Raw genomic sequence first — 26,291 nt, 5'->3', positions numbered from 1 at the left:
TGATTATTATTTTAGGCCTGCTGAGTTTGGTATTTCTCTTGGTGGAGGGAAGCATGCCGTCAGGCTCAGAATAGAAGGTTGCCAAGCTGAGCTTCAGTTGTGGTCCTCCCTGTTCTCCAGGAATTTCAGCTCCGTCTGACTGACTAAGCTCTCCCTTGTTCACACCCTACATTGATAGGACAACAGTCTGAAGAGTTGAGTTTTGTGAAAATGTCTCTTCCCTTTTGCCAAAGCCATCTAAATGTCAGTCACTGTCAGTGGGAGGGGGACAAGCAGGGACGGGTGAATCAGTCCATTTTGTAGGAATTGGTGAATCTGTCAACTTCAGTTCTTTCAGTTTCTCATTTCTCCAATGTTTAAATTCATTCCTCTGCATTTCTGCAGCAATTTTCTTTTCTTTTTTAAAATCCTCCTAAAAATTCTTCATCATTTTAGTGTGACTTTCTCCTAATAAACACATTTTTGTATGCAGTCTTTATTACTGTACACATTCAATTTCTCTGATACAATGCATTTTTGTACGTTTTCTCCCACTAATATATTCCTTTTTATGCACATTTCCCCCTAAAATTTCCATTTTTGTAAACACCGTTTGATTCAAGAACTGCATTGCAAAATTCAGGTAAATGCAGTATGCACATTTTGAACAACAACTGTTTGCATACATGTTTCAGAATGCTCAGATTAGCTAGATATGCCTTCAAATGCAAGATGAATAAAATCCCTGCCCCCAATCCCTAGAGAAGGGGGAGCTTTTGCGCACCCCAGACAAGGAATTCACCCTCACACATTGCTAGATTCCTGGAGCATACAAATTGCAGTTGCATTCCACACTGGAATTTAAAAAAGAAAAAGGCTATGGTCTTAAGCATGCTTGATAGACACCCAAGCATCTTCTTTTAAAATAGACAGAGTTGTTCAGGCTGTGTGCTGCCCACCTGTCTGAGGTTGGCAAGAAGAAGAAGAAGAAGAAGAAGAAGAAGAAGAAGAAGAAGAAGAAGAAGAATTTATTATTTGCCCCCCCCCCCTGACTGGGTTGGCAGCGATGTCAGGCTGCATGATATTCAGGCAAGCCAGCTGTGATGGGTTGTAGCTACCTTAGTTTGATGGTGATGAGCCAGGTGAGGTCACCAGTTCAACTCTGGTGGAGCAGGAGGCATTGAATAGAAGCATGTCAGGAGTAAACAGCATGGGGGCTCCTTTAAGGGACATTTGGGGTGTTGCATCAAGACCCCAGCCCAGTTCAGGGTTGCCCTGCTTGCCACAAACATACCAAAGTTGCAGGTATGACTGACAGTTCAGCTGTAGGCTTCAACTTCCTACCACTTCTGAAATGTTCTTCCACCATGGTTTCTCCCTGACATTTATAAGGGTGTGTGAGTTTCCCCATCTCCTTTTTCATACCATTGTTACTCGCCACACAAAGCAGTGTTTGAATGCCTTAATGATCTTGCTTGTGAGCCCTGGGAAAGCCAGTGATGGCATGATAAACATTTACCCAGTGCCTTATATTATCCTTGTCATTAGAGAATGAACATTGCAGACCAAGAGGTTTTTATTTCCCAAATGGTGTGCTTGTGTGTAGGAGAATATTTGTTATACACACAACAAAATGTGCCGATATCAGCAAACAAATCCCTCTGGCCTGTCGAGATTAGATGAAAAGGCATCATTTCAGGAAAATGGGTTGCACAGGCTGAATCCATTGGTCTGTTGCCGCCTTCGCCCTGGTTGGAACCAACAGCTCTTTGGTTCCTCCCCTTCTGGAACCCTACATGATTGGGGTTCTAGATCATGTGGAAAGCCACCGTGAGTGGTGGAGGAGCCCCATATCACCCAGTCACATTCCATGAGATGGTGGGCTTCAAGGATGGCGGCACAAGAGGTGGACCTCAGCACTCTCACCCCTCACTTGCATGTGGGGTTTACACGTGAGCAGAACGCATGAACAGGACTTAGGTCATTTCAGAACAACTAGTAGGGTTAGTGTGTGTGTGTATGCAAAGCACACCAACAGAGAGGCTGTGACTCCGCCCACCGCCAGCATGCTGCCAACCAATTACTTCCAAGGGAATGGAGTCCTTGGCAGGGGAAGAAGGTTGTCTGCCTCTATCATAGCTTAATCCACCTCAAGAGGTTGCTATGAGGTTAAAACAGAGACAAACACCTGTGTGCTAGACTCCAGAAGAAATCATGGGACACCAATTGATTCTTTTCTTTCTTTTTTCTTTAAAGTGTTAACGACATTCTTGAAGCGAATTTTGGGGGGATTGTTCTCCTGGACTGATTGCTGACCAGAATAAACTTACCATAGATCCTTAGAGAGATTCAAGCCAAATATTGTTCCTAACCAGCAATACTTATAACCTGAGAGATCTAATGCAGTCCTAAGGGGCTGATGCTCAGCTGTGATAGCACTCTGAGATATGAGTCAAGAGAAGGATATTAAAATACAGGGAAGATGTCTCTAAAACTCAGTCCTTCAGGACAAACTCTTTGTGGAATTTGCTTGGGGAATTTATGGCAGCAGTGATCTCTCTTTCTCTTTTTCTTTTTAGAAGCCCATACTTAAATTACAGCAAGAAAACTGCACCAGTAATTCTGATAAATGTATTTGCATTTTCTAGGCAAATAATCTGGATTTTCTTTCTTTCTTTTTTAAATTAAAATGGGAGGTTGCAGAAAATACACATCGTTAAACCTCAAAAGAGTTGGTGATATGTGTCTTCTTTCAGCAGCTTTCTCAAGATCCTCCTCCCTTTCTCTGAGAAAAGTGGGATGCAACAAAGGAATATAATGGAGACAATGACGACTGTGGCTTTGTACTAACCTTCAGGTTCACAGAATTCCGGGTTAACAATGCAAGAGTTCTGATGGCTTCCAAAAAGGAGGAAGGTCATTCCCTTAACATCTGGGACGCAGATGCCTTTGTTCACTATTCCTTCTACAAGATCTACCAAAGGAGGGAAATTGTTTAAATGATACATTGATTTCTTTTTAATAGCCTTGTCAGTTCAAACAGCCTAGGGATACAACTCAGGCAATTTTAAATAGCTTTCATCCTATTCCTCTCCCCTCATCCCCATCTCTATGGGGCCTCAGACCCATTGACCACTGCAATCCATCTCACTCCTTTGCATCCTCCCAGTGCTACTCATACCCTCCCCCAAGTACTCCAGACTTACTGCACTGCTTTAAATGTATAGTACACATGGGGCCTATCACTTTAAACACTCATGTCATTCCCGAGAGAATCACGGGAAACATAGTTTGTTAAGGGCGCTGAAAGATACCCTCTATTCCCCTCCCTGAGCTAAAATAACCAGGGTTCTCTGCAAGGAGGCTCTGGTTATTAAACTACTCTGGGAACTGTAGAACCAGTAATGGGAATAAGAGACTCTGCTGTCTCTCATCTTCTGCCCCCTGCAACTGGGAGAGCCAATAAGGGCCCTTAAACATTACATCACAGTTCATGAGCCATAGTTAAGGATTATCTGTAAAGCACAATGTAAAACCATGGCTTGAAGAAGGTTTTAATTTACCGTAGGTAAGTGCTACATGCACGCCAAGCTAACCATGGTTAATGCAATTTCAATGTCTCTCTGCTTTCTCTTCTTTTTGAGGTGACAAATAGATGGTATACAGCAGATCCAAGTTGAGGTATACAGTAGATGGTTTCTGGGGCAGCAGAATGCAGCTTAGCAAACCATGGTTTCACAGTATTTTTGATATTGTAACCAGAGTTAAGGCCACAACCCTTGGTTAGACCTAATCATCCTGTTTTGTCTCCCCTGGACCTACTGGAGTATCATTTACTACAAGCTGAGGTATACAGTAGATCAGGCATAGACAAACTTAGCCCTCCAGAGGTTTTTGGCCTACAACTCCCATGATCCCTAGCTAACAGGACCAGTGGTCAGGGATGATGGGAATTGTAGTCCCAAAACATCTAGAGGGCCGAGTTTGCCTATGCCTGCAGTAGATGGTTTCTGGGGCAGCAGTATGCAGCTTAGCAAACCATAGTTTCACAGTATTTTTTTGATATTGTAACCAGAGTTTATGCCACAAACCATAGTTAGACCTAATCATCACCCTGTTTTGTCTCCCCTGGACTTACTGGAGTATCATTTACTGAACCTGCATACCCAACAAAGAGACTCCTCTATACTCTGTTTTGAGAGGGAGAATTTCCACTTAAAACCATACAGATTTAAAATATTTTTTAAAGAAAAACAGTGCCTGCTTTAAAACCACATCTAGCTTACAGCATTATTCAGAATGGCCCGAGAGTGACAAATGCAGAAGAATCGTACTGAATCCTCACCTACAGTTGCAGAGAAGTTAGAGTAGGCAGAATCATTGGTATATACAAAAGTAGAATTATGGGAAGGAAGCACAGTGAAGTTGTGGAATCTTAAAGCTGGGTGGAACGACAAAAGACAAAAAAAGAGAGAAAAGCAACACAATGAATAAATGCAAGATGAATATGAATCAGCCAGTCTGTATCTCTCAATGTGGGGAGTGAACAGTAAAGTAGTGAAAGCTCCTCCCAGGGGATTGTACCCAGATTGGGGACAGCTAGCACATTCAGCAGCAGATGGCTTGGTGGGGCAGAACTGCTTACCAGGAGAGAGAAGGGGAGGTGGCACGGAGGGTGTCATGGTGCTAATGTACTGGCAGACACACTGGATTGGTTCCATTGATGCCTTTGCCCTGCACCACCTGCCCTGCTGCCTCGCCCTTTGTGGAGGTAACGCTCCGCTTTGCGAAGGCAAAACTCGCACCAGACATGCAACAGTATGTCAAGGAGCATTACACCTGCTTTCCCTGACCTTCTTGGCTAGAAAACAGGGCTTTTCCCCTGACCTTTGTCCTCTCACAATTTGTTGTTAGACATATCGCTTGGCTGGAGCATGACCGGGGACACAGACGTAATCAAGTATTGGGGGAAAGTATCCAGGGAAGCACCTGCTGACATGTGTATTTGCTAATGCTGGAAATGTGCTTAGATGGAAATATGTTAAGTTCAGGGTGGTTTCACTACTGTTTCCAATTGTTGACTTCTGCTAATAAAAGGAGACTCGGCAGAGCTAGCCAGCAGCTTGCTTGGAGCATGCTTGCCAGCGTGCTTCTGTACAGCTCACCTGCATCCAACCTCCTGTCATCTCCGTTACTCCAACAGCCCTTCCAGTAAGGAATGGCAACTCACCTGCCAGGAAGTCAGATAAGCACTTCCAGCCCAGCCCATCTGCTGCTGAGCGCATCCTACCCCACCTAGAGCATGGGTTTGCCCTACCTAAGACTTTCTTTTTTCCAGGGGTGAGGGAGTGGGAAGAGGGACACAGAACATGTTTTGTCATAGGGTAGCCTCCAGTTAAAGAGAGAGTGCTTGTTTTTTGGAATGGTGGGGGGCAGGAAATCTGATTAAGAAATGAAAAGGCGTGGTGGCCAGTTCCTCACCCACCCACCATATCCTTTTTTTAAAAAGAGACATCGCTTCCAGCTCCACCCACCTGGCCTCTCCAGGTCTACCATGCTAAGCTGACGCCCTGGCTCAATGTGGAATTTTCAAAATTATCATCACTCTTATCATGCAATCTCACCTTTTTTTGGGGGAGGGAGTAGTATCTCAGGTCGTTTCCACACCATACATTTAAAGTACAGTGGTACCTTGGGTTAAGAACTTAATTCATTCTGGAGATCCGTTCTTAACCTGAAACTGTTCTTAACCTGAAGCAACACTTTAGCTAATGGGGCCTCCCACTGCCACCACGCCACTACTGCACCATTTCTGTTCTCATCCTGAAGCAAAGTTCTTAACCCAAGGTACTATTTCTGGGTTAGCGGAGTCTGTAACCTGAAGCGTCTGTAACCCGAGGTACCACTGTACTCTTATACCACTTTAACAGTCAAGGCTTTCCCCCAAAGAATCCTAGGACCAGTAGTTTGCTAAGGGTGCTGAACTCACAAACCTACCATTCCTACAAGCAGAATTCTTTCACAGCCTGCACCTGTATTGGAATTGTTTTTAAGATGTCATACCACTTGTATATTTGTCGCCCGGGTCTCCTTTAGGAGGAAGAGCGGGGTATAAATTAAATAAACAAATAAAATCCAAGCACCCTTGACAAGCCGCAGTTTCTCCATGGACTCCCCACAGCTGTTAAAGTGGTATAAGCATGATTTATATGTATGGTTGGGATCTGACCTAAATGACAAAGCATCTTCCAGGTACAACCCCTGCCACATAGTGGTGCAGTAATAAAACGGCTGGCATGTTTTCAAAGCTAAGCAGGATCCAGTATGGTTTCAAATTGGATGGGAGACCACATGGTAGTTGGACTAGATGACAATTGGGGTCCCTTCCAACTCTGCAATTCTAGGATTCTATGGTCTCTAGAGAGGCCTTGGAAAGACCCCTGCCTGAAACCCCAATTGTCTGTCAATCAGTGCAGACAACACTGAACAAAGTTCTAAAAACTTTGGTGTTCTCCCCAAAAGGCAACCAAAACCTCATTTGTGTGGATGGGTGATGCCATTTGGGCTAAATAAGCAATGGCACTCGCAGCCAAGAGAGAGAATGGTATTGGCGCTCGCCTCGGGAACTCCCATGTAGATCAGTGGAAGCCAATTCTCATCAAGGCTGGTGAGACTGGAGGACCTCAGCAGGTGGAGTCAGATTCAATGACAGCCAGAGCCAATTAAGTCTGCTTTCATCCCATCCTCTGTTGAGTTCCACAAAGGCAACACCAAGAGCAAGGCAGAGGAGGCTAACAGCCACCAGTGGTACCCTGTGGTCTGGTTGTAAGTAGGGAGACAGGAGGACAAGGGCACAGTGAGGTTGGTGGGGCAGTGACCCACTGGCACCAATGGACCCAGACTCCACTGATTTCATAGCAAATAGCCATTTAAGTGTTACAGGGAAAAAATTACTTGCTGCTCCACTATTTCCCCCCAGAACACAGAGATACCTTGCATCAAAGTCACCTCCAAAATGTGTGTGTGTGTGTGTGTATATATATATATATATATATATATATATATATATATATATATATATATAGGTTTTGGTGTCTTCGGGTGTCTTCCCGTGTAAGAGTTGGGGTGTCTAGGCGACGTTTCGACGAGGTCTCACTCGTCATCTTCAGGCTGGTGCTTTCGGCTTCTTGTTACTAGAACAGAGCAGGATCTCAGTGTTTGAGTTCCTATAAATACTGTTGAGGGGGTGTGGTGTATAGCCTCCAACGTTCTGGGCAGAGAGGAAGTTCCTAGGTTAATGTGCCTTTTCTTCTTTTGTTCATTAATTACTTGAGGGATATCTTGAGTGATTACTTGAGTGATATTCTGAGTACCACTTAGGAGGGTCATTAGGTGTGGATTAGTTGCTAAAGCTTTCGTGTCTTGACCTCTTGACCTTGTAAAGAGTTTTTCTGAGAAGATGGCTGTACTGCACTTAGTTGTGCTCTGGCTTGGCTTCGTGTATAGGGGCGAGCTGTGGTTTTGTGCCCTGTGCCAGCCAGATCTGTGTAGGGATTGCAGGGGGGTGCAGCATCCGGAGGTGCCACTATGGTTTGGCTACTGGATGGTGTCTGTAATTTATCTGTGGAGAGGGTCTGGGTTTGGGTCTGGTGTGGTTGATTGGAGATGGCGTTCTGTGTGCCTCTGGTTCTGGTGTCGGTTTTTGTGGGGAGGGCTAATTTCCAGATGTCTGGCAGGCGGGACGTGTCGTCACGCTTGTTCATGTTGTGAGGGTGTTTCTCTATCTCGATGGCTTCCATGATTATTCTCTTGTGGTGATGTTCCATGTTAAAGAGCAATTTGGAATCTGCAAAATTAATTTCGTGTCCTGTTTCTTTCATGTGTTGGTAAAGAGAGGAAGTTTTTTCTTCTTTTTTGACGGCATTCTTGTGTTCTGCGATACGTGCATTTATTCGCATTTATTACACCTAATGACCCTCCTAAGTGGTACTCAGAATATCACTCAAGTAATCACTCAAGATATCCCTCAAGTAATTAATGAACAAAAGAAGAAAAGGCACATTAACCTAGGAACTTCCTCTCTGCCCAGAACGTTGGAGGCTATACACCACACCCCCTCAACAGTATTTATAGGAACTCAAACACTGAGATCCTGCTCTGTTCTAGTAACAAGAAGCCGAAAGCACCAGCCTGAAGATGACGAGTGAGACCTCGTCGAAACGTCGCCTAGACACCCCAACTCTTACACGGGAAGACACCCGAAGACACCAAAACCTACATTCCTGTACCCGTGAAAATCTACGAAAGCAAATATATATATATATATATATATATATATATATATATATATATATATATATATATATATATATATGTATGTATGTATGTATCACTTCTATCCATCTAATCTATCTATCTATGCATGTATCTAAAAAAAGCCAGTCTGGTGACGCTGGTATCTGCAGAAACAAGCAATTGAGAGATACAGAACTGGATTTACAGCCACACAAAGATTTCAACAAATGAAATGGATTAACATGAAATGCAAGCTTATGACGCTCTGAGGATTGATGAGCGGGAAACGTGGAGTGAAAAAACACAACTGCGTGGAATTCATGGCAGATGCGAAGGCTGAGTTGGGTGGGTACAAGTAAATAAAACATGAAAGACTCTTTGGCTACCGAAGGAAGAGATGCATGTAATCAGAGAGTGATATCAAAGCAGCGATTTTGCTGCTGCGGCATCCATGAAAGGAGACCTTCTAGGACAGGGCTGGAGAACCAGGTAACCTCCAGATGCTATTGGACTACAGTTCCCATCAGCCCCAAACAGTAAGGTCAATGGTCAGGAATGGCAAGAGCTGTAGCCCAGCAACATCCAGCCAGCCACAGGTTCCCCATCCATGTCCAAGCAGGCTCCCTGCTGTTATGACGTTACACAACCAAAACAATACATACAGCCCCATCTTATTACTGTCTACTCAAAAGTAAGGCCTACTGAGTTCAATGGCACTTGCTCCTGTGTGAGGCGTGTGTAGGTTTTGCAACCTTAGTCCTGGTTCACATATGCATGCTTCGCAGTGTTAGAAACTCAGATATGTAAGCTAGGTGTCAAATGGCTCCTTAAACCAGGGTTACAGTTGCCAAAATGGAATGCCTAGCTGCCAGAGACAGAGAGCTTGAAAGTTGTATTTTTCAATATGACTTTTTGGTTCCTGAAATTCGTTATGATTGTGTAGGTAAAATATCACAGATAGAATTCCAAAGAATGTGTTGCTAGTGTGTGGCAACAGTCAAGATCCCCAGGCATGTACCTCCAGATGGTAGAGATGTCAGGTGCCACCCTGACACCTGGGTATCTTCACTTGGTCACAAAGTGGTCAATAGCCAGATGCCAAATGTGCCTGGCACCAAGCAAATTTCAAACGCTGCATGCTCATTCTTCATTGGATCAAGGCTTGTTGCATGTCTGAATGAGCCATCACAGAGTATCAGTTGCCATAAAGAAAAGTTTGAGATCATGGGAAGTTGTCACAGAATCAACACATTTCATTGGAGAGGGTGGGGGTCCCTATTCACATATTCATCTGCCACCTTTAAGGTTCAGTCTTAATGGGAGATGAAGTGGTCAAAGGACTTCTGAACTGTACCACTTCATGTGGTGGTGGTGGTGAGAGACGACTGAACACTACACATTGTATGTGTTGGGTGAACAACTCCACACAGAAATTAGCATGTCAGGGGAGAAGGTTTGGACCAGGACACAGTTCTCCCTGACATGCGTCTTTTTATGAGCATTCAACCCACACGTGCACCCTGAAGTCAAAAGTGGTTCTGTCCAAGCCTCCCTCATTGCTATTTCTGCTTCTGTGGACCAGCCTAAATGCTGGATAAATCTCATGATGGGGTACCAAGTCAAGTGCGATTCCCATGCATTTGTGAACCAGCCTGGGGTGCTTATGTTCCTAATCCAAACACGAACCACAGGGAGCCTATATTTGTGCCTATATTTACATAACACACACAAAACTCCAACCACAGTCCACAAACACAAATGAGTTTCCGTGCAGGATCTAAAGGACAGCATGAACAAAAGCCTTCTTGGGATTGAGGGATGGAGGAAGACCACTTTCAGACGTGGGGCAAACATGCATTACCCCACAGAGACACACACACCCACTACCCCCAAACTGTGTTAATAATGCATAGCTTTATCCCATGTGGTTTCCACGTGACGGAGGCACCACTTGGTATTGCACTAATTTTTAAGCTCACACAACACAGCTGGTTTTCATTGCCCCTCCGAACCCATCATCAATGTTTCAGTTGGGCTCATGAGGTTGCCCACCCACCAATATTGTCTTTGAAAGCATAGTTCTGTGTGGGTCACCAGCCCGCCTCTTTCCCCACCAAAGATCAAGTCTGTGGTTTGAAATGCCAACAGAAAAGGTCATTTGGGTCCAAAACATTTGCTGGGCCAATTGACAAACACAAGTGGGTAGTCCACAAAGCCAGTGTTTCTCAACCTTGCTTTCTTACACTCTGAATTTCATAAAGATTTAAGTCACTCTAAAGGGAGTGGGGAATCACCGTTCTTCGATCTACCTCCATTCGCGTCTCGCAACTCATGGATTCCTTCCACGGCTCCCAGGGGCCAATAATGCGATGCTTGGGCCAGGACATCAAAACCTGTCAAGAAAACACAATGTCAAGGACTGCTTTGAAGATGTCTTCCACAGGGATGCAGGGAGTCTTATACAAAGTCTGACCACTGAGTTCATCTAGTTCAAGTATTGTCTACACTGACCATCAGCAGCTTCCCAGGATTTAAAGCGGTGTGGTAGAGTGGTTAGAATGTCAGACTGAAACCTGGGAAACCAGGGTTCAAATCTGCCACTCCAGCCTTGAAGCTCACTGAGTGACCATTGGCCAACTCCTGTCTCTCAGCCTAACCTACCCCACAGAGTTGTTGTGGGGCAAAGTGGGGAGAGGGGGAGCCACCTGTGCCACCTTGAGCTCCTTGGAAGAAAAGTGGGCAATAACTGGAATAAATAAACAAACAAACCCTATCTGGAGAAACCAAGATTTGAACCTGGGACCTTCTGCATTCAAAGCAGATGTTCTGCCACTGAGCTACAACCCTTGTCTTGAGCATAACGGGAATAGGATCAACTCCTCTCCAGCAAATGAAGCAACCACATATTGGTTCCCTTATTATTATTTTCCATTTCATTTCATTTATTTAATTTGTGATTCACTTCCCATGAGGCACCTTAAAGTGATTTACAGTGTACTAAAAAACATATGCAGAGCGTTTGAATAGATAAAAACCAATTAAAAGCTAATTATAGAGATGAGAACATTTTTTTTAAAAAAAAAAAAAAAGCAACATCAATAACGCAGTCAATTCAAATCCATTGCAGGTACCAGCTCAGATAGCTGAGCAAACCAAAAATCTCTACTCAGAAGGCGCTGAAAGAGGAAAGCTTTCAATGGGTCATGAAGAGATAGTCTGAAATGAGGCAGACAGTGCAGTGTAGTGGTTAGAATATTGCAGTAGGACCTGGGAGGTCAGGGTTCAAATCCCCACCCAGCCATGAAGTGGTGACTTTGGGCCAGTCATTGCTTTTCAGCCTAACCAACCTCACAGGGTTGTTGTGGAGTTTAAATGGCAAGGGGTAGACCTGTGTTAGCCGCCTTGAGACACTTGGGGGAAAGGTGAAGTACAGTATAAGTTAACAATACTGATATGCAATGGGAAGGAGTTTCCAAGGGTAGGTGTTGCCACACAATGTATGTATTTATGTTTGTTTCATTCAATAAGTCTACTCTGAGTAAGACTAGCACTGCATGCAATCCCATGGGGGGGGTTAGATGTGGAAGAATGGCCTCAATCTGCAAAGAAACATCTGGAAAAGCAAACATTTAACAATTCCACCATTCTGCGCGCACGTGCACACGCAGAGAGAGAACATCTGTGGGTTTTTGTTTTCTGCTTTCTGCTTCCTACCAGCAAATAAATAAGCCCCGCAGCTAATCTGTAATGTTGAGTTTCCTTAAGTGCTTTATTCAGCTGCAGATGGTCATCTGCACTGAGATCGAAGTGCACAAGCTAACAAAGAACAAGCCCTCCAAGGGCTTTTGCTTCCCAGTGACAACATAGCTGCAAAATACCAACGTAAGAAGAGTCTGAATCAGGCCAGGGGCCCATTTAGTCCAGCATGCTGTTGCTGCAGTGCCCAACCAAATGCCCATGGGAAGCCCACTGTGCTGGGCCCAGGGGTTAACCCGAGCAACGCGGTCCAGGTCCGGTCCCGAATTCAAGGATTCCGTGAGGAGTCAGTCCGACAGGGCCCAGGCAGGAAACCAGGCTAGGTCGGGCGCAGGGTCTCAGGCAGGTTATAGCAAACAGCAATGTTGCTCCCATAACCTGGGGCGGGGTCCGACAGCCTTTTATCTTTGTCGAGATAACGGCCAGTCCTGATCCCCCAGCGACTCACCTCCCTGTCTCGCCCAAAGGCAAGCACTCCTCCTGCGAATACTCAGGTCTCTCCTTCTCTCAGACCTTAGTCTCTGCAGCTCAGGAGACGTCAGTGGGTGACTAGACCCAGGGGCCGCCTCAGCCTCCCCTGACCAAACCGGAGTGGAGCAGCTGTAAGTGATGGCCCAGCTGAAGGCAGCGAGGTCATCCCCGCATCTGGATCCAGGGCAGGCTCAGGCCCCTGACTCGGCCGAGCTGGTGTTTGTTGCAGGGGAACCTGTGCAGACTGGGGCTCTTCAGAATAAGGCCCTAGACTTGGTCCAGATGCCGCCTGAGGCAAAGGATCCAGTGCGGACTGAGACTCCTCTGGTTCCGAGCCCAAGTCCCAGGCCATCACACCCACAACTGGGAAATGAACAGCACTGGCATTCAGAGCCATATTGCCTCTGACAACGGACATAAGCCCATCATGGCTAGTAGGCCTTGGTTGGTCCTTCCGTGCAGGAGGATGAAATGATGGTTCAGGTGGCCCAGCGTGGGGAGGAGGCATAGATGAAGGCAGGGATTGGTGTCTATATAGCACAGGAAGACATTTAAAAGCATTGGCGCTAGCAAGCAGGGAGGGGGCTTACTCGGGACCCGCTTCAGGCAGCCCGAAACCTTGGGTCAGTTCTGCTCAGACAACTTCCCCTCCTCGAAGGCTATCACACATTCACCCATAGCCAGAAGCACTTTGTGAGCTTGGGGGTGGGGGAGGGGGTGGATTCTGATTCTACAGTATCTTCCTGCAAATGTTAAGGGCCCACAATACCAGCTCAAAGTGCTTTTGTAGAAATGAGACCCACTTTAATAAATAGATAGCACAGGTTGAAATTGGTAAAGAAGATCTATTCCGCTGGAATCTCCCTGGGGACTGTGCATACAGATCATTTCCTCCTCTTTCATTCTGAAGAAACAAACGGAGGTTATCTACAGCAGGGGGAAGTGTCCTAGGAGTTTATTTAGCCCCGGCAGTGTGACTGGCAAAGTTGGAACTAAAATAGCAAGTTTGATCACTGCCAGAGATCCAGGACTTCTGGGGCTAAGTACCACTTACAAGTTCAAGGCTTGCTGTTAGGGAAACTGGGTGTGCTTGGAACAATGGGTTGTATCAACTGTAGGGCCAAGTTAAAGTCACTTAGTGGGATATCTATTCCGTTGGCGAAATGTTTTACTCCAGTAGACCACTATTGTTGCACAAGCGCTGGTAACTTTGTTTCTCAATAGACTCTGCAATCTGTTGCATGGCATGTTTCCGCTGGTGCAACTGTTGCATTTGAGTCCTCTGTGGTGCAAACTTAAAGCATACCTATCTGCAAGCACATACTCATCTTTGCCACTGGGGGCACAATATTTGCCTGGGCCCAGGCAACCCATGCTATGTCACTGCCAGCCACCAGGGCTTATAGTGTGGCTCTCCAGGGTTTCAGAGCGGCAGTCTTTCCCAGTGATCGAACCTGGGACCTTCTTCACCCAAGGCAGATGCTCTGCCACTGAGCTATGGCCCTTCCCCTAAACTGTTCTTCGCTTCTGCCTCCTGGCTTGTTCTCTGGTCCCAACTACTGGCTTGCCCCATTGCCCCTGCTTCCTGGTTCCTCAGTCACCTGACTGTTGCTCACAGGGCAGTCCTAACAAAGAGAGTTTTGCTGCTCTGCCCAGAGATGCTAAGAACTGAAGCTGGGACAGTTGGAGGGCAAATCATGTGCTGTAAAAACAAGAAGCAGTACCTCATGATAACCATTTGCTCTACCACCAAATTGGGGGGGAGGGAGAGAATTTCCATTTGGTTTGCATTAAAATTCTGCCTAATTCACACTTCCACAAAACACAACCCCAAAAAACTTTAAAATATTCTTGCTGACTAGGCCTCGGCGATGTTGAAAGGGAGGAGCAAGCAGGGGCGTCTTACCCATAGAGGCTAGTGGCACAGGGTGCCAGGGCTCCAAGTTGTGGAGGGCACCAGGGAAGAGGTGGAGGCTGGAGGCTGCCCTCACTCACCTCCGCCATGCCGTGCCGAAGCAGCACTGCTCCCGAAGCCTCCGCCTGCCGTGGCCACTGTGGCACGAAGCGGCCAGCTGAACCAGGAACCGCCGCATCCAGCCTCCGCCTCGTCCCCACCGGAGGAGCTGCCCTCCAGCCGCTGCCTGCCTCCTCCAGCCCCGCAAAGCTGGGCACATCGCTGGCAGCTCTGTCCTCCCTTAAAAAAGGTCAGCAACTCTGGGAAATGGGGGGGGCGGGTGCCGGAGGGATCTTTGCACCACGGAGCCAGATATGCTTAAGACGGCCCTGGGAGCAAGCTGCCTCGTCCCCAGCCTGCAAGGTGATGGGGTGAAACCATCACAGTTTGGAGCTAGGGCAGTTTCCCCCTGGTGCCTCACAGCACCAGGGACAAGGCAGCTAGCTCCTCCTGCCCTTCTTCGCTGAGGAGCCACCTGCCCACGCAGACAGCCGAGGGAAGAACAAGCTACACTGGCCCTGGACTTCCGGGGTGGCACCTCCGGTGATGGCGGACTCCCTCTGAACAGGAGGGACAAGCTCCGCAAGAAACGGGTCTTTCCGCTGCGGCATAGCGGGGACCCTTTTGAAAATCACAGGCGGATGAAGCCTGTGACCGTGGGACTCGGCGGGCACCTTTAGCGCCCCCCCAACCCACTAAGGAACCCAGAAACAGGCTCCGAAGTGAAGAGGGGGAAGTGGCGCTGTGCTGTGAGTCGACTGCTTTTTCTGCGGAGTGAAGCCGCATAGCCGTTGCCGGAGAGCGCTGGAACTAAAATAGCAAGTTTGATCACTGCCAGAGATCCAGGACTTCTGGGGCTAAGTACCACTTACTAGTGCCCTTCTTCGCTGAGGAGCCACCTGCCCACGCAGACAGCCGAGGGAGGAACAAGCTACACTGGCCCTGGCCGATGTAACTTGTTCTTCCCTCAGCAGTATGAGGGCCAGAGTGCGATGGCGGTTTCACCTGGTGGTATATTGCAGGTGAAACCGCTACTGCTCCTGAGCTCCTTCTGCCACCAGCTCCTGACTGCAGCTGGTTTCTGCTTTGGCACACTGGGCGCTGGTGGCAGAAGGACTCAGGAGTGTTGGCGGTTTCACCCATGATATACTGCCGGGTGAAACCGCCATTGTGCTCTGGCCCTCGTACCAGTCCTTAGTGAAGTATCGATACCCCACCCAGGCCTATTGCTGACCCAAGCATTTGATGCCGACCTTGACATTATCAGTTGTGAGGATATGCAACTGTTTTTAAATGTTCTTGGGTGTTCAGAATGTTCTGAAACGTTTTTAGCTTCTTTTAATTTTATTGTTTTAACACTGGGGGTTTTCGCCGCCACGGAGACGAAGAGTGGGTTAGAAATTCAATAAGCAGCAATAACAGTGATAAACATCTCATACTTGATGTGGAAATATGGGAAACGGAACGTAAGATCAGACAAATGAGAAACTGAAATGGACAAACTCATCCATCCTAAGCTGTGGCCCATCCACATTGTGTGGAAGGAGTGCAACCCTGCAAAATGGATTTTATGAGAGTTAGCTGGCACAACTGAGCAATGGAATTTGATTTAATACTTTGTTCTGCAGCGTAAGCATTCAAGCCACACAATTGTTAAATCAACAAGTCTATTTGAAATCCTGTGTCTGTTTTTTCTTTCTTTTTTTAAGTCAAAGCAATACAAATAAAATATTCAGCGTGAAACGTTGCCTGTGAAGAATCAGGAAGGACGAGCAGACCCAGTGCTAAAGAAACAGAACTGTTGCTCACTAATAGCCATATATAATCTGGAAACAGAATCTTTCTTATGAAAGAATAGAGGTGCATCTATTCCAATTGTATATTTTGTTTGCATGCCCTGGCATTCTCCCAGGTCCCTGGAGGAGAGCGAGGAAAAGGAAAGGGCATGTGAGGGTGGAGGGACGTCGTGGTGGTGGGGAAATAGTAATCAAGTTGTGAAGTTTCATGACTTGCAGCCCATGATCCGCAATGAACACATTGTCCAAACATTCCAGAAACCTTGTAAAAATTCAGATCACCACTTTAAATAAAACAGAAGCCATTTTTCACTGGTGTTTCAAACCCTGTGCCTCATAAATGGCAGAACCTATGAGGTAGTGAAAGATGGAGGGTGGGATCCCTGTCTCTCTTTGTCTCCCCAATGCCCCCAACCCTTCTTTCTCCAGGACTAAACTGCTTCTGGCACAACAGAACACCATGACAGAAACCAGAGCGCACAGAAACACCATTTATCTTCCCACTGCAGCAGTACCTATTTATCTACTTGCCCTGGCCTGCTTTCGAACTGCTGGGTTGGCAGGAGTTGGGAAAGAACAATGGGAGCTCACCCTGCTGAGGGGATTTGAACCGCCAAAATTCTGATTGGCAAGCCCAAGAGGCTCCATGGTTTAGACCACAGTGCCACCTGCATCCCTGTTTGCTAATCCAACCTGCACTTGTTGCATAATAGCAATTCCCATAATGTCCCTTTAGCAATGATCTCACGATGTCATTTTGAGGAAGCATGGGGGGGGGGGGCTTCCACTGAGAGAAGTGGAGTGGAAACCAAGCCTTACAAGGAATGCTTGAGGGAGCTGGGTATGTTTAGCCTGGAGAAGAGGAGATGTGAAGGCCATCTTCATATATCTAAAGGCTGTCACATGGAGGATGAAGCAAGCTTGTTTTCTGCTGCCCTGGAGTGTAAGGCCCAAACCAGTGGATTCAAATTACTAGAATGGAGATTCCAACTAAACATTAGGGGAAACTTCCCAGTGGTAAGAGCTGTTTGACAGTGAAATAAACTATCTCAGAAGGTGGTGGATTTTCCTTCTTTGGAGACTTATAAAGAGAGGTTGAGTGGCCATCTGTCAAGGATTCTTTAGCAGTGATTCCTGCATTACAGAGGGTTGGTGTCCCTTCCAACTTTGCAATTCTATGAGTCCACTGACAGTCATTTTGAAAAGAGAGAAGGAAAGGAATGCTGTCACTGCTGCAGCAAATCAATAAGCCCCCTCAAAGCCCGCAAATAATGTCTAATGCCCCCCCAACATTACCATTAACTCCCTTCAAATTTGTCACGTACAAATTAGGAGGCATTTTCTTACGGTGACCCCTAGCCATGTCCTGGGATCATGCTAATAATGAAATGTGTTGATGGTGGCATGGGTACTAGCCAATACATACCCAATAAAACCTTTTTAAAAGAAAAAAAACAGAAAGAAAATCAATAGAATTGAGCTGCCTAGTGACAGGAACCGCAGCAATATTAAACCATCTTTACCGTTCTTTTTTAAAAATTACATCTCCTTTCACTGAGAAGGAACTTGCAGCAATCAGGAGAGATGTAGCCCATTCAGGAAAAGCCTTACGGAATGTGCATTTTTAAAGGACCATTTGAAAGGCAAAGGCAGTCCTTGCTTCACTGATTTTTTTTTTTCTTCATTCTCCTAAGGGAGACCAGCCACTCTACATTTTAAGCCTTCCGTTTAAGGACCATCCTTCAGCTCATTAATTTTGATGTAGGAGTAAAGAAAGAGTACGTATGGAGCAGGATTAAAGCAGCAGCAACGGAGTCAACCTCTTCTCTTTCTTTGCAGGATAATACATCCTGAAGAAATACGGTTGTTAATTAAAAGAAAGAAAGAAAAAAGAAATGGGCATCAAAGCTCCTGTGGAGACTCTGAAAAGATTTGTATCAGGAAACAGCCTAATGCTTGGCCTGGACTTTCCAAGTCTATAAAACATGTGGCACTTACAGTATCCATCCCAGCCACAAAAAGCAGATGTTATTTTCGTGAACAGATCTGGAGAGTTTTTTAATGGTGAGCTGCAAACCAGCCACTCGTGCTGAGGCTGAGCTTCAGAGCAACTATAATTGCAGCAGAGCGTGGAGCAAGTTTTCAGCATCGCTGAAACCGCAACCAAGATCATTGCAAGTGGGATTGTGCGTATGGCTCCCTGTTCATTAAGGAACCTGCTCACTGGGGCAAGATGGAGCAGAGCTCTACCACTATCTTTTCCCCTGCACCCCAAAACCCACAGCTCTACCTCAGTGGTCCTATGCCCCACAATCATATTCATAAACTTATAATTCAAGAAAGTCTCTCAAGTCTTTTCTGTGCCTCTCACAAACATCACTATGGCCAGCAGGTCTCACTCTTCACCTGCCTCTGGGGTGGGGAGAGTTGGAACTCAGCTTAACCTATCTCACAGGTGTGAATTCAGGTAGATGCTGTACAATTGTACTGCAGTGTGTCTGGAGTGCATGCAGGAGCCAGACCCTGTGGCCGGTAGGGCTTTGCAGGACTGGGGCGTTCCCAAGTTTGTTCTGAAGAGGCAAGACGTGGCCGCACAGGTGAGGCCAATTGGTCACTCACAGCACCTGGTGGCAAGAGTCGGGAAGGGATATAAGGTCAGCATTTCCCTTTGGCTCTTTGCCACAGCAACACACTTCCTGTGTTGCTGCATTTAGCTTCTTGACTCCTTGCTTCCTGATCCTCAGACCCTTGGCTTCTTGACTCCCGACTCTCTGACCCTTGGCTTCTGGGCTCCTGGCTTCCAGACTCTCATTCGTGCTCCCACCCCACCATCTGGCCCCCAGTCCTGACGTCCTCTGCCAGGACTTTGACATCCCATAAAATGGACCGTGGCACAGTGGAAAATTGTGTTATGGACAGGATCCGTTCTGGAGGCCCGTCCGTAACACAGAACTGACGCAAGCCAAAGTGCCGCATCTGTGCACGCACGCAGCACGATTTAGCGCTTCTGCACAAGCAGTGAAACCCAGCAGTAACCCATTCCGGTACTTCCAAGTTGCCATGGGACGCAACATGAAAACACGTAACCTGAAGCGGACACAACATGAGGTATGACTGTACTGCGTTGCTTAAGTGTCTACAGCATCAGGTCCAGGGGTCAGCTGGTGGGGCAGGAAAGAAGGCAGCCATTGCTTCTCCTTCCTGCTCCGTCCACAGATGCTGTCATCCAGCCCACCGCTCATCTTTCTGCAACTGATCAAGGGCTCCAGGTGTGCCACACAGGGAGCGGGAGTGAGAAATGGATGGCAGAACCTGCACCAGGAGATTCTAACGTATAGAAATGTTCTTCAGCTCTAAATTGGGGGAGCTTAGTTCTGTTTGTGTCTGTTGTGCATGGAATGTTTTTATATTTTTAAGGCAAGTTTCTAATCCTTGTGGCTGTGATAATATAGATTATTAACTGCCCTATGAAATCTCAGAAGAGTGCCTGATTGAGATTTATAGCATTGAAGGGTGGATCCTGAGTGTCAGGATGAGCAAAGATGTTTCTCACATTTCCTCATTTTTCCAATCTTAAACTCAGCTCTTCACATTTCCACATCACTTTGCAATTTTCTTAATTAAGAAAGCCATCATGAAAATTCATCAGCATTTTAGTGTGCGCTTCTCCTTATGTACGCATTTTAAATGCAATCTTGCCTAATATACACATTTTTTGAAAGCAATGTTCCAGAATATATGCATCTTTTTATGTCATTTTCACTAAGATATGAACTTTCATCCACACTTTGCATTTTGCACACATTATTTGACTGGAGAACCACATTGCAAAATTGAGAAAAGTGCAATTTTCAAAGGATGGCTGTGTGTTCCCGTGTTGCCTCGCAGACTGCAGATTAGGTAGGTTTGCCTTTAAATGGAAACGCCGCACAAGGTTTTGACTGCAAGATTGCCTGTTTCATAACCGTTACTTGAGGCATTCAAGCAAAAATCTGCATAGCACCTCTATTAATGCAAAATTTGTTGAAATATTTATCACAGTTTGCTTTATGGGAATGTAAGACCATTAAGCATCTGGTTGCAGGATATTCCTGGACACATCAGAAGGGAACTGTAATAATCACTCAAAACTGCTCCTGGTATGAGAGCACTCTGTGGTGAATTGTCACCACATCTGCCACCAGTCAGCAGAGAGCAGCTCCCAAGTGTTAAGCTGCAAGATGTGAGCCTCTCCAATGTTCAGTTACAAGTGGTGTTCTCATACTTGTCAAGTATTAAAAGGAAGTACCGTATTTTTCGCTCTATAAGATGCCCCAGATCATAAGACGCACCTAGTTTTTGGAGGAGGAAAACAAGAAAAAAAATATTCTGAATCCCAGAAGCCAGAACAGCAAGAGGGATCTCTGTGCAGTGAAAGCAGCAATCCCTCTTGCTGTTCTGGCTTCTGGGATAGCTGCGCAGCCTGCATTCGCTCCATAAGATGCACACACATTTCCCCTTACTTTTTAGGAGGGAAAAAGTGAGTCTTATAGAGCAAAAAATACGGTATTTGATGTTTACTTACAAAGCCTGTAACTCACTTGCACAGGTTTCCTAACCCACGGTTGACCCACTTTGTGACCTATGGGTTGGGAAACATTGCCCTAGATCAGAATATTGCATCGGTGGATAAAATAAGGAAATGTCACTTTGTGTTACATGCATATATATACACACACAGAGAGACAGAGAGAGAGAGAGAGAAACAGTGTACAGAGGGGAGGTTCAAAAAGGATCTACATGGAGCTTAGAGAATAACTTGCACCTAAATATTAGTAAGACAAAGGAGATGGCATTGGACTTCTGGAGGAAGAGAGGGGAACCTGCCCTGTTGTATACTGGGGGGGGGGCTGTGTGGAGAGGGTCTCCTCCTTTAAATTCCTGGGAGTTTACTTTAGTGAGGACCTCACTTGGAAAATCAACATAACTCAGGTGGTCAGAAAGGCCCAACAGAGACTCCGTTTCCTCAGGGTCTTGCGAAAGAACAATGTGAAACAACAACTGATGAACACCTTTTACCAGTCCACAATAGAAAGTTTCCTTTCATATTGTATCACATTGTGGTATGCTGGCCTGACAGCCATGGACAGAAAGTCTCTACAGAGGGTGGTGAATACGGCACATGATATCATTGGCTGTCCCTTGAGTCTGCTAGATGACATCGCAAGGGATCGTTGCCTTAGGAGAGCAAGAAAAATTCTCAGGGATGACTCACACCCCGACCTTCACCTCTTTAATCTTCTACCCTCGGGCAAGAGATATAGAAGTATAATCATCCATAAAAGGTAAAGGGACCCCTGACCATAGGTCCAGTCGTGACCGACTCTGGGGCTGCGGCGCTCATCTCGTTTTATTGGCCGAGGGAGCCAGCGTACAGTTTCTGGGTCATGTGGCCAGCATGACTAAGCCGCTTCTGGCAAACCAGAGCAGCACATGGAAACACTGTTTACCTTCCCGCCAGAGCGGTACCTATTTATCTACTTGCACTTTGACATGCTTTCGAACTGCTAGGTTGGCAGGAGCAGGGACTGAGCAACAGGAGCTCACCCCGTCACGGGGATCTGAACCGCCAACCTTCTGATCGGCAAGTCCTAGGTTCTGCGGTTTAACCCACAGTGCCACCCGCGTCCCCATAATCAGCCGTACCAACAGGCTAAAAAATAGCTTCTATCCGGGGGCTGTTGTACAGAAAATAACATAGTGAAATTGACTTGCGAGGTGGTGTGTTGTTCGATAAGAGATTGGGTGTTTGAGGAGGGCGGCTCATTTAATTTCATTGTACACAGGTTGTACAATGACAATAAAGATATTATTATTAGAATATTTCCTTTCATTAGCCTAAGAAGTTCTGGAACGTACCCTTATGCCAAGCCAGCCCACCCAACAGTATTGTTTACACTGGGGTGGGCAGAAGCTGGATTGGGATCTACTTGCAGATCTCTCTGGATAATTTGCAGTAGATCAGCAAGGCTTTCTTTCTCCCAACTGCTTTAATAATTGCAGCAACAAAACCATATCCCCACAACTAAGTTATAACTGAGAACAATATTCTAGGCCAGGCATCCCCAACCTTCAGCCGTCCAGATGTTTTGGACTACAATTCCCATCATCCCTGACCACTGGTCCTGTTAGCTAGGGATCATGGGAGTTGTAGGCCAAAACATCTGGGGGGCGCAGGTTGGGGGTGCCTGTTCTAGGCTCAGAGAGAAACCGTGTCCTTTTATTCCATCTATACGTCTCTTGCACTTGGCTGTGGTTCTAATAAACAACAAATCTGATCAGATAAGACTGAAGTCTACCCAACTCTGGTCTACAGACTGTCTCTGGGAGTCTCAGATAATGGGATTTCCCAGCTGTACCTGGAAACGCTGGCAATTTAACTTAGGACCTTGCACATTCATTTCTCCAAATTTTGCAAGCAGCTCTGCAGCCAAGCAATGTGCACAAGGGTAAAAGTGTGCATAAAACTGCATATACAGCAGCATACAAAAAAAAAAAGCATTATATCAAGGGAACTATGCTTTGAGGGAAATGTTCACATTAAGCAAAATTTCAGTTTAATGTGTGAATATTGAGAGAAATGTGCCCTAAGATGCTGAGGAATTTTCATGAGGACTTTAGAAATAAAATTTGCAAACAGAAGTGGGAATATGGGAAATGGAAGTGAAAGGGACAGATTCACACATCCCTAATTGCAGATCAGTCTGGGCCAGATCCATGTGTCTTGAAGAGCAAAACTACACTTTTCCTGGCTGTGTCACTGGAGGGGTGTTTGGGTTTTAAAGAAATGAAGAAGAAGAAGAAGAAGAAGAAGAAGAAGAAGAAGAAGAAGAAGAAGAAGAAGAGTAGTAGTAGTAGTAGTAGTAGTAGTAGTAGTAGTAGTAGTAGTTTGGATTTGATATCCCGCCTTTCACTCCCTTTAAGGAGTCTCAAAGTGGCTAACATTCTCCTTTCCCTTCCTCCCCCACAACAAACACTCTGTGAGGTGAGTGGGGCTGAGAGACTTCAGAGAAGTGTGACTGGCCCAAGGTCACCCAGCAGCTGCATGTGGAGGAGCGGAGACGCGAACCCGGTTCCCCAGATTACGAGACTACTGCTCTTAACCACTACACCACACTGAAATGTGGCATTGGGTGGGAACTGACGCTTTGAACAGAGTGATGCAATAAGGGGTTGTTTAACCCCTTCCCCCCCCCCGTCCCATTTTCTGTATCAAAAGAATTGCTCTCCACCCCAATGCTGCTATTGGAGGAAATGCAGGCGTTTTATGGTTCCTCGCCTGACTCATGTTCTGGCTGTTGATGAACAAATGCATTTAAATGGATGGGGGTGGGGGGAATCTGTCCCAAGACTTTTTGCAACTGCATTGTACTTCTTGTTTTGCCCCCCCCCCCCAATTTGTTACATTTTTATGAAGGGGCCAGCACACACGGCCCCTTTGCTTTTAATCTATAGATTTATTTTTAACTACATTCCTATAATTCCAACTGGCTGGAGGGTTTGGGTGGTTTGAAAAATATTTTTAAGCCTCACAACAAGTTGGTAGGTAGATTAGGTTGACATGCACACCAGACGGGGCCTTCTCAGTGGTGTCTCCAGAACTGTGGAACTCTCTTTCCATTGATTTGTGCCTCGCCCCCGCCAGTACATACATTTAGACAAGAGCTGAAGACTTTCCTCTTCAATGCTGCCTTCAACTGAGAACACAATCTGGTTAGCTTAAGCTTCTTGAAGCATCCTGTATGTTTGCTAACATGGCTATTTCACGTTAACATGTTTCCTCCCTCTTGTTTGTATGTTGCTTTGTGAGGGCACAGCCCTTAAAAGTGACTGAAATTAAACTTTGAGTAAATAAACAGTGACCAGCTCAATAGTTCCCAATGGGTTTCATGGATTAGTAGGAATTATTAATTAAGATACAAGAGATGGGAGGAGGAGGTGGTCATGGAAAGAAGGTAACAGAAATTGGAGAATTTGAAAGTGATGGTTTTATTTTCTCTTTTTCTTTTTGTGTTTTTGTCTTTTTTTCTCTTTTTTTGTAATGTTGTCTTTTTTCTGTGTAATTTTAATTTTTTTGTGTTTCAATAAATATTATTTTTTAAAAAAAATAGTAGGAATTCGAACCCAGATCTCCATCACTTTATCCACCACATCACACTGGTCATTATAATCTCAGGAGTGTGTTCACGATCCAAAAAGCTGTGCCTTTGAGCCACTAAAGGAGCATAACCTCTCACATTGCTTACTAGTTTATTGAAACCCGAACAATATCGATACCCCAAGCAATCTGTTCCAATTTGCTTGCACCATGAAACCAAGTCTCTACATTTGCTGTGCCTTGGGAATCTTAGGGTGCAAGCTAATCCGAGTAGTTTAGGTATTTTTCTTCTTGTGTTTTGTTTAACATATTCCATTTGATTTGAAATGTTTTACAATTATGAAAATAAGAGTAGGTACTGATTTTACATGCTTTTAATTCCATGATTATACTGCTTTGATCTACCCTGAGAGCTTAGGGTGAAGGGCAGAGAAGAGAGATAGCTTGAGGCTTTAGCAAGCAAGCCTGCGCAAACAAGCCATTGGCCAACAAATAGCGGTGTTGTGGCAATTACAAAGATTATAATCATTTCAAACCAGCAAAAACCAAACGTTCCTTACCTGGGTGTTTGCGTAGCCAGGTATGGTTTCCATACACCTGCATGTCAAAGAAAACAAAATAGATTTATATGAATATGGCACAAGGAAGCAAAAGTGTCAAAGGAGGAAAAAAAAACCGGGGAAAAGGTGGAGGGTGAATCTGTCAATTCCATGGGGGTCCTTTACCTGAAATAAAATCAGCAGGGAGAGGCAACACAACAGGGACAACAAATTCTCCATAGTTCCTGTCCTGGAAATGAAAACCAAAGCAAATTCTCCAGTGAGTTCTCCTCGGTTCACAAAACATTAACTCTCTGCACAGGTTTGTATTCTTTTTGGAGGGGCATTTTCCAGGCAGGATCAAATAAAATAATCCATTCACAGGAGAAGAGGTGATCCCTTGCCGATGCCCGACAACAAATGCTTTTTTCCCCCTTTGAAGGTGGAATACTTCAGTGGCTGGTAAATTAAATTCCAAAGAACTGAGCAAGGATGAATAGTTTAAGCGAAATCGGTACCATCCCGTGGAAAGAATCTGGAAAGTTACACGTGCAGGTTTCTGCCCACAGATCTTATTCCCAAGCGTCGCCTTCTGCCTTCCACTCCCTTTTTTAGAAATATCTTGTTTCTGTCTGAAGGCAGTGGGTGAGGACTGGGCTGATCAATAATGAAGGAGGTCCATTCTGATTATCCACCGGGCTCTCGGTTCTTCCTCTTTCCCACAGAAACTGGGCTGGACTGAGTTGCTCTCTTCCCGTACAGACTGGGTGGCTGAAGTTTACACCTCCATCCCAGTCCTCTTTGGGTGGAGAGAAAGTCAAAATGATGTCATGCTTTCTGCTCAAACTTTGTCCCATTTGGGTACTCTGTTTCTATATCGCATTACCAGCCAGACTCCTTTGCTGGGTCCTAACACCAGCCAGTCAGAAGGAAAGGGGGAGTTGTTGGAAGAGGAGGTAGCTCAAAAAAAGAAAAAGAAAAAAGTTAAACAGATGCCATGTGCGAAGTACGAAGCGAGTGCAAATAATAATTTAAATCTGTGTGAACCACAGTTTAGGTTTCTGTGTGAGAGAGATTTTTTGTTTTTGTTACAATGCTATGCAAGCTTAATAGCGATGAGCAAATCTGTTAGTTGTTCTCCATTTCTCATTCTTCCAATCTTAAGTTCTGATTTCCATATCAGTTTGGGTTTTTTCAAGTCCTCGCAAAAATTCAGCAGCACTTTAGTGCCCATTTCTCTTAACAGACACCTTTTTGTGTGCAATTTTGTCAAATATGCACACATGTGGCAAAGCAGTTTCTCCTAATATAATGCATTTTTGCATTCTGTTTTCACTAATATATGCATTTTGATGCACCTATAT

At 45.5% G+C, this 26,291-nt stretch overlaps 1 protein-coding gene across 3 annotated transcripts in view; it reads right to left on the bottom strand.

Annotated features, from left to right (window-relative positions):
• Positions 1–25,932, bottom strand: part of ADGRD1 (adhesion G protein-coupled receptor D1) — a 305,590-nt gene extending 279,658 nt beyond the window's left edge. Inside the window, exons 1-5 of one of the 3 annotated variants that reach the window (XM_081174796.1) lie at positions 25,114–25,932; positions 24,949–24,985; positions 10,584–10,667; positions 4,325–4,420; positions 2,831–2,953 (exon numbers count right to left, since the gene is read on the bottom strand). In XM_081174796.1, coding sequence (XP_081030922.1) covers positions 2,831–2,953; positions 4,325–4,420; positions 10,584–10,667; positions 24,949–24,985; positions 25,114–25,167 — 394 coding nt within the window. In that variant the 5' untranslated portion in view covers positions 25,168–25,932. Of the gene's footprint in view, positions 1–1,606; positions 1,702–2,830; positions 2,954–4,324; positions 4,421–10,583; positions 10,668–24,948; positions 24,986–25,113 lie in introns of those variants that run through there. The other 2 variants (XM_081174797.1, XM_081174798.1) reach the window with 2 other exon arrangements.
• Positions 25,933–26,291: the final 359 nt, after the last annotated feature.

Source organism: Podarcis bocagei (assembly GCF_964188305.1).
Source record: "Podarcis bocagei genome assembly, chromosome: 16".
NCBI classification, from domain to species: Eukaryota; Metazoa; Chordata; class Lepidosauria; order Squamata; family Lacertidae; genus Podarcis; species Podarcis bocagei.
Note: the sequence above shows the minus strand (reverse complement) of the source record. Positions and strands in the feature narration are given on the sequence as shown.